Here is a 12,867-nt window from a genome sequence, read left to right as displayed (position 1 = left end):
AATTGACCACAAAACATGAAGTTAATAACTTGTGAAAATGTCTGATCCACTGCCATACATGTAGACATTTGTACGCTAAATGTCAGCGTGTACAGTAGATGCAAGAAACTGATGATGGCGAGTCTTACTTCATGCAGGCATTGGCGATGCACAGGATGGCTGTCCGCCGGACCTCCTGGTCTGATGACTGCACCATCCTCTGGAGCAAACCTTGAGGAGAGGGCATCAGCAGCTCCTCCAGAAACTTGACATCAGGAAAAAAGAACACAGAAAGGAATATCACTCTTCTTGTTGGCTCATAAAACCATACGCATGAGTGAATGTCATAATAACAAGACACCTATTGCCTAAACATATGAGCAAAGCTGGTTATGACAAAATATGTAGCAAATGAAAATGAGAGACTCAGTTTTGAAGCCATTTGTGTATAATGAAGTATAATGCAAAAAAAAAAAAATGGCAATTTTTTTTTGTGGAGGACAGTTCAAGAAACTGTGTAAGAGTACAGTGAAAATATGTGAATGCTCAGAATAAAACAGCTCTTCCACAGAGAGAACAGCCAACTCTCTTAGTTCATTGCTTTTTATCAATTAATTGTTTGTTTAATTTCTGGGAACATCAAACAATCATAACAAAACTTTGAGCGTACAAACAACAAAATGCCCAAACCAAAAGATTAATGCCGAGGATTGCCTATAGTAAAATGAAATTAAGATGTCGTAATGTACATTTGACTTTTCATTAATCTTTTCTTCTTTTTTGTTTCTAGTGAGATGCAATACTGTTGTAGTGTCCACATTCACTACAGTCTTTCATTTATATCAATAAATGTACTTACAGATTCACACTTTGATCCATTCTCATAGATGACAGCACCCAGAGCCCTGAGAGTGTCAGGCAGCATCCACTCCACACACTGTTTGCTCACTCCAACCACAAACTCCAGCAAGGCTCCTACTGTCGGCTTTGACAGCTTCACCTAACACGTGATGTGAAGGAACAAAGTATTTCTCAAGCTACACATTGGATTTTTGCACACTTTCATACAAAACCTTATCATGCATAACTTCAACACTAGCTTACTTTGATTGAATTCATACCTTCTATTGGCAGTTCATTTTGGTTCATTTTGAATCAGCCTCTACTGCATCTATCATCCATGACCTTTTTTTAGAGAAAAGTGGTGGAATGACATCTTTTAGAAGTTACATGGATCTGTTGAATTCTCTAGCCATATAACAACAAAATTAAGTTTTTTTTTGTTTTTTTTTCAGAAAAGTTCAAACACACACAAAAAGAAAATGTTTTCACAAAATGCCTCACTTTGGTTAATTTTTTGAAAATTCATAAAGCCATGAAGGAAGAACATTTGATTTGACTATGAGCTCCTCACACATGATAAGGATAATACATATTTATGAAAAAAAAAAAACATTAAAAATGATTACAAATATCTACAAACAACTGCATAAATCATTAACACAATGTTGGTTTTGCATGTATTGGCACACAGTGTAACACAGCAACGATGAAAAACATTATTTTGCTGCGAGATAAGAACTGAAACACAAATGACATTCATTTCCTTTGTAGAACAAACGCTGCAATTTACTTGTCACCTCAGAATCTAAACATGAAGATCCATTCAAGTACTATACAAGGAAAACATTGCATGATTTTAAATTAATACATTTTTCATTAAATTTCAAATGGTGGTGCATCTCACCTTCTGATGAGTGATGATGACAATGAGCTGGCACACCTTGGTAACCAAGAGGTTGTCATGGAGAGGGACCAGACGACACGCCTGGCATAGGATTTGGCCTGCATCCTGGTTATTGAGAACGGTCAGAATCATGAAGATGGGCATAAAAATCCAGCATTAACAAGTGGCTTATGCCATTTTATGTGAAACAGAAAATGTATACAAGGTGTCAAGAGTTCCTCAATAAATCTAAATTTCAGTAGTGTTAGAAATTTGTGTATGTTTTTCGGTTAACAAATTCATAGCTACATCCTAGAATACTCAGTAAAATTAATGCCATACATATATCTATGATTTCTATATATCATAAAGTTGCATTCAGTAAGCTACATGTAACTATAAGTGTCATGAGAATTTAGTATGAAACATTTCAGTACTTATCACTGAAATCAATGTTGTTTTTAACCCGTTGAGGACGAGTCCCGAGTATACTCGGGCAGGTGTCTATAAGATGGGAAATGTGTGTTGTAGCAAAATCAGTCTGTCCTCAACTGATTTAGATGGAAAGCATACAAAGTTTATTCTGCCATTTGGCAATGGGTCTGAAATTGCAAAGCACACCATTTGTATTCTTTAATTGAAATGACGAAGGACAGGTATTGACAACCTAATCATCCCCGTCCCCTCCCCCCCCCCAAAAAAAAATCTCGTAAAACACACACACACACACACACACACTTAATTCAACCAGTGCAATGCAAACCAGCTCAACACTCCAGACGACATAAACGGAAAATAATATGATATAAACACTTAAATCTAGTCTATACATGTAAGCATTTATATCATAAAGAGTCTATAAAAATGACAATTCATGAACTTGATCTGAGAGCATCCATTCAAATGCGTATAAATTTAGATACTTCCTGTCTACTGAACTAAGCGTAAAAGTTAAAATTACATAAAATTAAACATTTGATACAAATTAAATTTATTGGAGTCATATAAAAAGAAACATAAATTTTACAATAAAATATAAACAAAGAAAACAAAATATCATGACAATGTACTGCTGGGTAATGCCTTCTTACAGGAGTCATTGTGATGATGTCTGCATAAGTTTATTAAATTATGACATGTATTTCTATAATTTCTTCTACATGGAACTGGGTGGATTGTGGAATTGTTACGCTACAACTTGCTTACACGAAAATGTACGCATCGGACCGATACTAGCTACAGTCTCGCATTCACTTACCTCGTCAATCAGCCCATGTATCGAGTAATCAAGAGAATTTAATTCATCTAACAGTGAATTCAATGTTTTTCGAGTGTCTTCATCTCTAGCTGGAACAAGCTGTCGAAGTTTGGCGCAGCAACTCCTAAATTTCTGACGTTCTTCAGAAATGAAGCTGCGGTCCATCGCGGCACGGTGTCAATCCACTCCACAGCAATACTGCAATGTAATGTGATTGTCAATGTGGTATTCAAGATGGCAGCGCCCATGAGAATTTGTAGAGCGTGCATTCTGCATTATCGCAACGCGATTCTGAACGCGAGTAAGAGAGTCGTTGGGAGTCGCTGTTACACAACTTCAGAGTCTTCAGAACAACAGGCAAATGAAACTCATTTTGGATATGAAAAAGTGTCCGAAGAAGAGAAAACTGAACGAGGTAAGTTCGAGAAATTGTGTAACCATCGGCATCGCCTCAGCGCCGCGCTGCTGGTGTTGCAGGGCGGACCGGACGGCGGGGCCGGGGAGAACATGGAGAAACCGCTCGACTGCCACCACGTAGTCCTAGATATCGCGTATTGTCCCTAATGAATCAGCGCTTTGCAAGCGCAGGTCCCTTCAAGCTCGAAAAGTTCCATTCAAAGTGAATATTAGCTATGTACCACGTGTGTATTCACAAGATTGGTGATGCAAAGGACATAGCCCATAGGATAAGGCACACAAGTTATCACTTGCAAGGGCCAATGTATTATGATATGTAAAACTAAAATATGCTTATAATAAAGGGACTGTAAAATTTACAGTACCGTACTGATTGAGGTGGGGATTCATGTTTTGAACATTCCTAAGTGAGATAATGAGAAACCTCTTTTGAAATATGAAAGAGCATGTAATTTTAAGAAGGAGTCAACGTTTATTTGATGAAAATTGGTTTTCAAATGGCCGAGATATAAAAAAAAGTCATGATGATAAAAGACTACAGGCCACGTCTTTTATTAGGATCTGTTTGTTTCACCTTGGTTTTGGATATCTCAGCCATTTCAAGACCGATTTTCATCAAATAAACTTTCGATACCCCGTAGAATTGCATGCTCTTTGACATTTCATAGAGTGGTTTCTGAATTTCTCGCAAAACGTTAAAAGCTAAATCCTCACCTCGAACAGAGCTGTACACAATCCTATAAAAGGTAGATCTATTATGATTTTATGACAAAGAGCTTGAAAAAACTGGTAGAAAAGTAAAATGTTAGTTGTTACCTTGTTAGAAAAAAAAAAAAATAAGGTACCGGTAAATTTACTGGTATTGGAACCAGTGGTCAACACAATACAAAAATAACATTGATAATGACCTTCGTTTTCCTCTTCCTTGTGAGTGACCCCAATCAACAAGCCAATTATGTCATTTTTCGTCAACAAACGTGCATAAACTTAATGCTGCTAACGTTACTAAAACTAAGAATGAAAAGTTTGATACAAGTTTGAAATGTTTCTGATCTTCAGCTAGTAATCTGGTAATAATATTGAAAATCTTGGTATCAAAGAGCAGAGAGGTATGTTGCCATAGTTTACCATGCAGCAACAAGAATGTCAGTATGTAATTTTGTCATTAATGCAGGTTTTTTCTCTGAAGATATAATGTATGAATTCATTCAGGTAATGACAGTGAAAATGGTAACAAAACATTGCTAGATGTGTCTTTATTTGAAATGCAGTTCACCAGGTGTTCTCCAATGTAGCCAAGAAGTATGACGTGATGAATGATGCCATGAGCCTTGGGATCCATCGTCTCTGGAAAGATTACTTCATGCACGTCCTCAAGCCGACTCCTGGCACCCAGCTGCTTGATGTGGCTGGAGGAACAGGTATAAATAACAGTGAGAATAAATATCCTTGTTGGATCTTGAGTGTAAAGCTATCCTGTGATGTGAGACATTCTCGTACTGCTAGATTTATGTTTATGGATTCGTGACCCATCGGATAGTTTTGTTTTGTTTTTACTTTGTTTCTTTTATGTCCTTGTATGTTTGTTTGCTGGGGTATACATTGTACATGTAGTACAGCATTGCCTTTTGATTTTTATTCGCTTGTTTGTTAGTTTTTTGTCATTCATGTACGTGTATGTCATCCGATTTTTTTTTTTTTTGCTGCATTGGAATTGTTGTTTGTTTGTTTTTATAGAAGATTGTATGTTTCTTAGATGCCATATTTCAAATATATTTTATTTGCCATTGTTTTTGTGGGAATTTCTAGGAGACATAGCCTTCAGGTTTCTGGACTACATCAACAACCTCAAGGACGACCCCCATTTTACTGATGAGTGGTCTGAAGACATCAGAGTCAGTGAACTTGAACTTGGGAGTGCTGGTCTCCATGACAACACAGAAAATGGAGATGGAGAGGATGGAGCAAGTTCCCAGCAGCATCATGTGACAGTGTGTGACATCAACGAGAACATGCTGAAAGTGGGAAAGAAGAGGGCTGGACAGAGAGGCATTTATGAAGGTATCATTAGGCACGTTCAGACTGGCAAAAGATCGAAAGTTTAAGATCGTGATCTTTAAGATCTCGAAGTTTTGCCAGTGTGACCGCAAACTTTGTGCAAAAGTTCCCGCGAAACTTCTTGTGAAGCTTCCCACTCCAACTAGGGATATTTTCCCCTGTGCCAACCCCGCCAAACTTCTCAATCTTTTGCCAGTGTGACCGGACAACAAAAAATCGCGAAGACTTCATGATCTTAAACTTCTTGACCTTTTGCCAGGCTGATTGTGCCTATTGTCTCATTGTACTTGCTCTTGATACATATTGTATAAGCTGTTATTTTCGCATATAGATATTTTTGCCAATGAGGAGGTCATGGACATTTTCACGAGTTGTTGTTTTTGTGAATTGACATGAAGCTGTCGTAAGTGCACTATTACACCAGTGCATGGGCGACATTTTCGTGTGTTGTTAAATTCGCGGTCCAACAGTGATTTGCAAAATTGGCGAAAATTAACCCTTGCGAAAATAACAGCTTATACAGTAAACACTAAAAAACTGGACTCCCACAGTTTCTCATCATCTCATGGTCCATGTCAATTCTGGATAATGTGCCTTTAGGGCCTTGTTGCATAAAAAGGTGCAATCAAATATGTGTCAGAAAATCAAACATCCTGAAAAAGTAGTGCAATAAAAGTATCTCTTCTCATTTTTGTCTTGTTGCATATTTTTCATCCATTTCGTCAGGTATATCATGGGTGGTTGGTAATGCAGAAGAGCTCCCCATAGCTGATGACAGCATGGATGCGTACACCATTGCGTTTGGTATCAGAAATGTCACCAGAGTGGAAGCGGTAAGAATCTAGGAGAATATCCAATGGTTTTCTGAGTTACTCAGCATTTCAAACTACATATTCATCACGATACTGCTGTTGATGTTCAAGTTCCCATAATGGCTCCAAGCATAAAGATGCTCTGGCTCATTATTGTTTGGAAATTATGGTCTGTTTTAGAAGTATGCAAGTGCAGAATCAGGATACAATAAACCATAAGATTATTGCAGGCTCTCTGTACCATATCAATTTCACCATAAGATGTTCAGTATCATCTAGAGTTTAACAATATTTGTAGAGTTTACGTGCAAAAACAGATCAGTTTGAGATATGTGAGATTAAAGCTGCTGAAAAAAAGAAACAAAAAATGGCTGTAATATATGTATGTGACAATTTTAGTGATATCTTTGATATCTTTTGCTATTTCTTGTTATAAGCCCAGTGCAGTATCATTAAAAAGATTTAATTTTTCTCTATTGATGCTGACTTCACTTAAAAAAAGTGAAAATGGTTTAAATCTGTTTGTGCATTCAAACTCTTCATTTGCTGCCCACTTCCTAACCTCAGTCAGTTCATATGTACTCTTCTCTGTATGTAAAACAGAGCAAGGACACTCCCTTGTTTGTATGTGTTATAGTCATTGTTTACATAACATATCATTCTAACAGATATGACATTTATTATTCCAAAAAAAATGAAATGATAGTAATGAATTTTTTTCCCCTTTTGATAGAAGAGACACATATTTAAGGAAGTACAACATGCAACTTTCGCTGGTTATGCTGTGTTGCCATGAATGATCTTTATAAGCATTTGCACTAAAATATGACTGTAGTCTTCCATTTTTCTGTAGATATACTTAGTCAAAAACATAACAAAACATGAATATATGTGGTTTGTGGTTTTTTCTTTAATTGGACCATTTCAACAATTATTGTACCAATGTTTGTTTTCCAGGCTCTTGATGAGGCCTACAGGGTACTCAAACCAGGAGGGAGATTTCTGTGTCTGGAGTTCAGTGAGGTTCAAAATCCACTTCTGAAAATGTAAGGAAAAAAATGTAGCATTATCCAATTCTTTCTGAAGTCTATACCTAGTGTGAGTTATCTTTCTCCACCAAGATAATGGAATATTTTGTATATTGACGTAACAGTCAGTTACTTGGTTGGGTTTTTTTATTTTCATTTAAAGGGACTGTACAGTACTGGTTGAGGTAGGAATTCTTGTTTTGAACATTCCAAAGTGAGATAATGAAAAGCCTCTTATGAAATATGAAAGAGCATGTAATTTTAAGAAGGATTCAACGTTTATTTGATGAAAATTGGTTTTCAAATGGCTGAGATATCCAAAAAAGTGCTAATAATAAAAGGCGACATGCCACAACTTTATTAGGATCTCTTTGTTTCACCTTGTTTTTGGATATCTCGGCCAATTCAAAACCGATTTTCATCACATAAACTTTTGATACCCCTTAGAATTGCATGCTCTTTGACATCTCATAGAGTGGTTTCTGAATACCTCGCAAAACGTTAAAAGCTAAGTCTACACCTCGACCAGAACTGTACACACCCTTTAAGATTTCACTTTAGAAAACCTGTCTTTATGATGTAAGAAAATTTTAATCAAATGGACAGAAAAAACACATTTAATAATAGAACAGCATTTATAGGAATGAAGGGAATTTCTCTTGCGGTGAGAGTGTAATCACAGAAATGTTCTTCTTTGTTATTGTTGTTACTCTCCATTAATAAGATTGTATGCTTGATCTATATTATGAAAAGGGAAAAAGAAGGAACTAGCCTGGGATTTGAACCTCTATCCCCTACTGCTTACCTGGCAGTGGTATTACCACTGAGCAGAAGCCAGTTCGTGGCAGTGACATGATGATGTTTGAACAAATACCCATGTCTCACCTCTCTTTCATTCCCCCTTGGTCTTATTCATAATTCATTGCCCTCCACTTGGTGTTCATATTGATGCAGATCAATCACACTATCTTTCACTTAATATTCACAGAGAGTAACTGCAAAAAAAACCCCAACTTTGTAATGTTACCCACTTCGCAACTGAACTGCCTGAAACCGCCCGTCTTCTTACTCCTTAAAACGCCCGAAATCGCCTGTCCATTTTGTAAAAATATTGTTATGCCTTACCATTTTTTTGTATAGATTTATACAATATAGAGAGGTCAAAGGTCAATGAAAGTATGTCAGAATTACTTCTGTGACACTCCATTCTCTTGGTATAGTCTTAATAGGCTTTCAAATAAACATAATTTATAATAGACAAAAATAAACATGCAGTGAGCTATTCTAAATCATTTAGAAAGTTGTCAAAATGAGAGCAGTATTGCTGTACCTTAAGGAACCATAGTTCATTATGTACAGAATCTTCAGTTGCTAAAGGGTTTTATATATCAGTGTTGGAACTACTTGTATAAAGCTGTCCCATCAAGCTGCTGTATTCATTGATATTCCCCAGGGCCTATGACAGGTACTCCTTTGATGTGATCCCAGTACTTGGTGATGTCATTGCTGGTGACTGGAAGTCCTATAAATACCTGGTGGAAAGCATCAGACAATTCCCTAATCAGGTAAGCTCTGCTCTACCATGCAAAGATAGGTCATTAATGTGTTACTGCTAGTTTGTGCGTGCTGAGGATGATGACTCTTTCTGTCATACAGAAGAATACTAGGACAACAAAGATGTGTTGTTGTTTGCTTGTTTTGTTTCACTATCGTTATATAGGGTTTACTTTTTTATGTAGAGATTTAATGCCAACTATAATGTATCAATAGATCATTTTATGTAATTATCCTATGTGCATACTTGTACATGATTATTTGTATGTCTCAGTGTGTGTATGCAGTTTTGATATTCAACCAAATATGGATAATTGGAGAATTCACATCAGCTGTAATATCAAAACATCCTGTCTGGTATATCGTTATACATTACCTTTCTTGACTGTGGGGCTGGTGGTATTACTTTTACATACAAAGCCAGTAAACACTTTTCTGTCAAGAGCAAAGATATCTTGATTTGTTTGTTATACAGTAAAGTGGGGTATAATCATAGAACATTATCTAGGAGCTGTTCAGGGGATAAGACCATGGATTATCAGTCATGATGTCCGTCCTTGGTTTGAGTTCCCTGGCTGTAGCAGTTTTGCCCCAAGGCAAGACAGTTTATGCTCATTGCCTATTCCTTCTGATGAGGGTACTCAAAGCTGCCGATCCATGGTTTGCTCGCTTATAAGCATTCAATGCTTTCTCAGCAGTCACATTTAATCAAATCATCTAATAATGACCCTGCATCACAAAACCAGCAAAATGTCGCCATAAATGGTTTTTTTAGTTAATAAAGGTCAGATTCTGAAAGAGCAGACTCTAAGCTTTAAAGTGATGTATAACTCAATTCAAATTGATTCTCCTAACCTATCTAAGTATTGGAGAGAAAGCACACACTCTGGAAAAGTGTGAACTGAGAAAAGAGGCTCTGAAGTACAGGGTTTATTCAAGCACTTAATCTTTACCAGACCATGCTAGCTGTGTGATGAATGGGACAAAAAACAGGATGTAAACCACTGGAGCAACAACAATAAAGGGATTATCAGCTGAAATTGAGCACGCTCTGTCAACATATTTCCCCATGATTAATGCCAACTTTCAAAGCAGTACTAGCATTATCCTGTCAAAAGTTATTAGAGTATAAAATGAAGAGTGTGCAAAGAATTTTTAAGAAATGAAAAGACATACCTGATCACACTGCTATACAAAAAAGGGTTGTAGAAAAACTACTAAAAATACATTATCAAATTCATTTTATGATGCCAAACTTCGTAGAAGAATATAGAAGTAGAAAAGCTCTATCAGAAAAAAAATGAAAAACTCGAGATTGATGTGGTCGACGCGTCCTCTTTTGAGTCCTCAGGTAAAATCAAGGGGTGTGACTTTTTGTTGGTTTTGTGATGCACGGTCACAATTCAATCTAAATTCTGATCTTGTCTACTGTATGACAGGAGGAGTTCTCTGAGATGATCCGTGATGCAGGCTTCAGTCTGGTGAGGCATGAGAACCTGTCGCTTGGGATTGCTGCGATACACTCTGGCTTCAAGCTATAGCTCCCTCAACCACAATGCGTTGGACAGCTGACGCTAGAATGCGAGGCTGTGGTGTCACAATGACGATTGTTAGCCAAGTCAGGGCACGAAGTGGAAGATGTGTGAGGCAGTGGGTGCCCAAGTGTAGTGTCATCTGCTGCCAGGTCTCCGACAGTCGCGAGCCTCATTTCAGAGTGTCGTGGTGCAAGACATCTTAATAGCCGGCATGCACAATGGACAAGAGCTTGTGCAGGATGACTAGCATTTTGATTTGTGCAACTTTTAGTGGAGTCATTTAAATGTAGAGTGCATCCATTATGTGTTTTCTCTTTGATGGCTTCTGCAACAGTGGACATAACAATTGCTTAGTGCACGGCTCGATTTAAGAGCTTGTCTAGCCAACATGCCAAGTAGAACTGTGAAGATGTCAAAGGTATGTAGGGCAAGTATATGTGACTGAATAATTATGTCTTCAGAAAATTCATATGTACATGTTTTGAATGTATTTTGTCATGTTCTGCTAGTCCTTGTGAGTGAAATATGGTGGCTGATAATCTTTGATGTGCTGTCTTCATAAGTCTTCATGAAGTAAATACAAATGTCTGTTAAAATAATGTGACAGAAACTTCCATTCTGTTTATGTACTACAGTAATGATTAAACTTAGAAGCTGTGAATTCTAGCTACAAGGTTTGTTTGTTTGTTTGTTTGTTTGTTTGTTTGTTTGTTTGTTTGTTTTTTACTACCAGGATCATTGGCTTGTCTTCTAAATCAATAATTGTGTATTGATTTCTGAAGTGGCTACTGTCAAAGAGTGTACAGGTATAACACTGTGTGATACTGTTGTGCCAGCATAAACATACAAATTAATTACACAGTGTCTAAATATTGCAAGAGATGTATGAAAATCATACTAATAAAAAGACAGGTGTAGTCCTGATGGATCAAGGATTTCAAATTTAACCCATTCCTTATGGGAATCTGGTATACCACTCCAGGTTCCCAAAATGTAGACAAGAGTACCTGTATTCTAGGCCTAAATTCATGTTTATCTGTGTTATGCTTCCAAGAAAAATGGCTTTGGGAGAAAGATTGGAGTTTCTCCTATTAATATCAGTTTTCTTTTTGTATGAAAACTGCTTGCATCACGCTATTCATTGCCCTTTTTCCAATGTAGTGTGGACTTATATTGCTCTAAAACTCGTATGAAGGTGTACATAGCGATCAAGGCTGAGCTCAGTAGATTTTTGCATTCACTGACCCTATTCTGGTGCCTCTTATGTGTAGAAAAAAAGAACTTACGATCGTGAGTCCATCAGTGCACACTCTATTCATAACTCGTACACACCCGATCAATATTTGCATTGTTTGATGCTACATGTAGTTGACCTTGGAAAGGGGATGCATGTGCATGTACCGCTTGACTGCTTTCGCAAAGGTGGATTACCAACCTGTCCATTCTCTATGGACCTGCAAAAAGAGTCTTGTTTGGGGGCATTGGAGCCCCCTGGGAGAATTGCGGGAGGAACAGGTTAATATAGATTGCCCACAGTGGTGTGTTTTCTCAAACATCTTCAAAATGCCTGTTCAGATCTTGCCCCATTACATTTTTTTAATGGATGTTTGTTGTTTTTGGTTGTTTCGAAAGGTTTTTTTTATGCCTCCGCCACGAAGTGGTGCCGGAGGCATTATGTTTTCGGGTTGTCCGTCCGTCTGTCCGTCCGTACGTACGTCCGTCCGCTTTTGTTTACGCGATAACTTGAGTAATATTTACTGGAATTTTACCAAACTTGGTCCAAGTATGAAGTATGATGGGGCAATGATTTGATTGGATTTTGGGTGAAATCGGTTAAAGGTCAAAGGTCAAGGTCAAATCATGAAATTGTATCCATTTACGCGATAACTCAAGACTGGATGGAGCAAATTTCATCAAACTTTCTTGGAGGATGATGTATGATGGGACAATTACTTGATTAGTTTTTCAGTGAAATCAGACAGAGGTCAAAGGTCAAAGATCAAGGTCAAATCCTAAAATTCATCTGTTTACGTGATAACTCAAAACTGGATGAAGCAGCTTTCACCAAACTTGGTCCAAGGATGATGTATGATGGGACAATTAGTTGAGTGGATTTTAGTGACATTGGCAAGCGGTCAAAGGTCAAAAGGTCAAGGTCAAATGCTAAAAATGTTGCTATTTCCCCCATATCTATGCAATGCCCACAGTTATTTTCTTGAAACTTCATGTACTACTGCGTAAAGATTATTCAGAGAGAGTTTCATGTCATAAGGTCAAAGGTCAAAAAGTCAAATGTTAGGTGAAAATGTTGCAATATCACTTTTCTCGCAAATAGTTCAATGTATCTTCATGGAACTTGGTACATATGCATGTACTGACTGGCAGGGATTATCTAGGGAATTTAGGGGTCATGGGTCAATAGTCAGAGGGTCAAAGGTCAAGGTCAACTCCTCAAAATGTTACTATTTCCCTCATATACTAGTATATACAATGATTGCAT

At 37.4% G+C, this 12,867-nt stretch overlaps 2 protein-coding genes across 2 annotated transcripts in view; one reads left to right on the top strand and one right to left on the bottom strand.

Moving 5' to 3' along the window:
- Window positions 1-3,152, bottom strand: part of LOC139741414 (HEAT repeat-containing protein 6-like) — a 92,533-nt gene extending 89,381 nt beyond the window's left edge. The window contains exons 1-4 of the mRNA XM_071652000.1: window positions 2,964-3,152; window positions 1,727-1,831; window positions 839-979; window positions 129-244 (exon numbers count right to left, since the gene is read on the bottom strand). Coding sequence (XP_071508101.1) covers window positions 129-244; window positions 839-979; window positions 1,727-1,831; window positions 2,964-3,128 — 527 coding nt within the window. The 5' untranslated portion in view covers window positions 3,129-3,152. The remainder of the gene's footprint in view (window positions 1-128; window positions 245-838; window positions 980-1,726; window positions 1,832-2,963) is intronic.
- A 45-nt stretch (window positions 3,153-3,197) lies between these two features.
- On the top strand, window positions 3,198-10,392 carry LOC139741387 (ubiquinone/menaquinone biosynthesis C-methyltransferase UbiE-like). Its single transcript, XM_071651969.1, has 7 exons — window positions 3,198-3,378; window positions 4,652-4,801; window positions 5,190-5,441; window positions 6,165-6,271; window positions 7,208-7,296; window positions 8,732-8,843; window positions 10,272-10,392. The coding sequence occupies exons 1-7, from the start codon at window positions 3,198-3,200 to the stop codon at window positions 10,371-10,373; spliced, it is 993 nt and encodes a 330-aa protein (XP_071508070.1). The 3' UTR covers window positions 10,374-10,392.
- The last annotated feature ends 2,475 nt before the right edge of the window (window positions 10,393-12,867 follow it).

The sequence above is a fragment of the Diadema antillarum genome, unplaced genomic scaffold (assembly GCF_040938485.1).
Source record: "Diadema antillarum isolate AM-2024a unplaced genomic scaffold, OU_Dant_1.0 seq00000927_RagTag, whole genome shotgun sequence".
In the NCBI taxonomy this organism is placed as follows: domain Eukaryota; kingdom Metazoa; phylum Echinodermata; class Echinoidea; order Diadematoida; family Diadematidae; genus Diadema; species Diadema antillarum.
Note: the sequence above shows the minus strand (reverse complement) of the source record. Positions and strands in the feature narration are given on the sequence as shown.

Excerpts from the sequence above, each read along its gene's own strand:
- LOC139741387 (XM_071651969.1), top strand. The coding sequence starts at position 3,198 with ATGGCAGCGCCCATGAGAATTTGTAGAGCGTGCATTCTGCATTATCGC. Across the intron at positions 3,379-4,651 it reads AGAAGAGAAAACTGAACGAG|TTCACCAGGTGTTCTCCAAT; the intron begins GTAAGTTCGAGA and ends TTTGAAATGCAG. Across the intron at positions 6,272-7,207 it reads ATGTCACCAGAGTGGAAGCG|GCTCTTGATGAGGCCTACAG; the intron begins GTAAGAATCTAG and ends TTTGTTTTCCAG.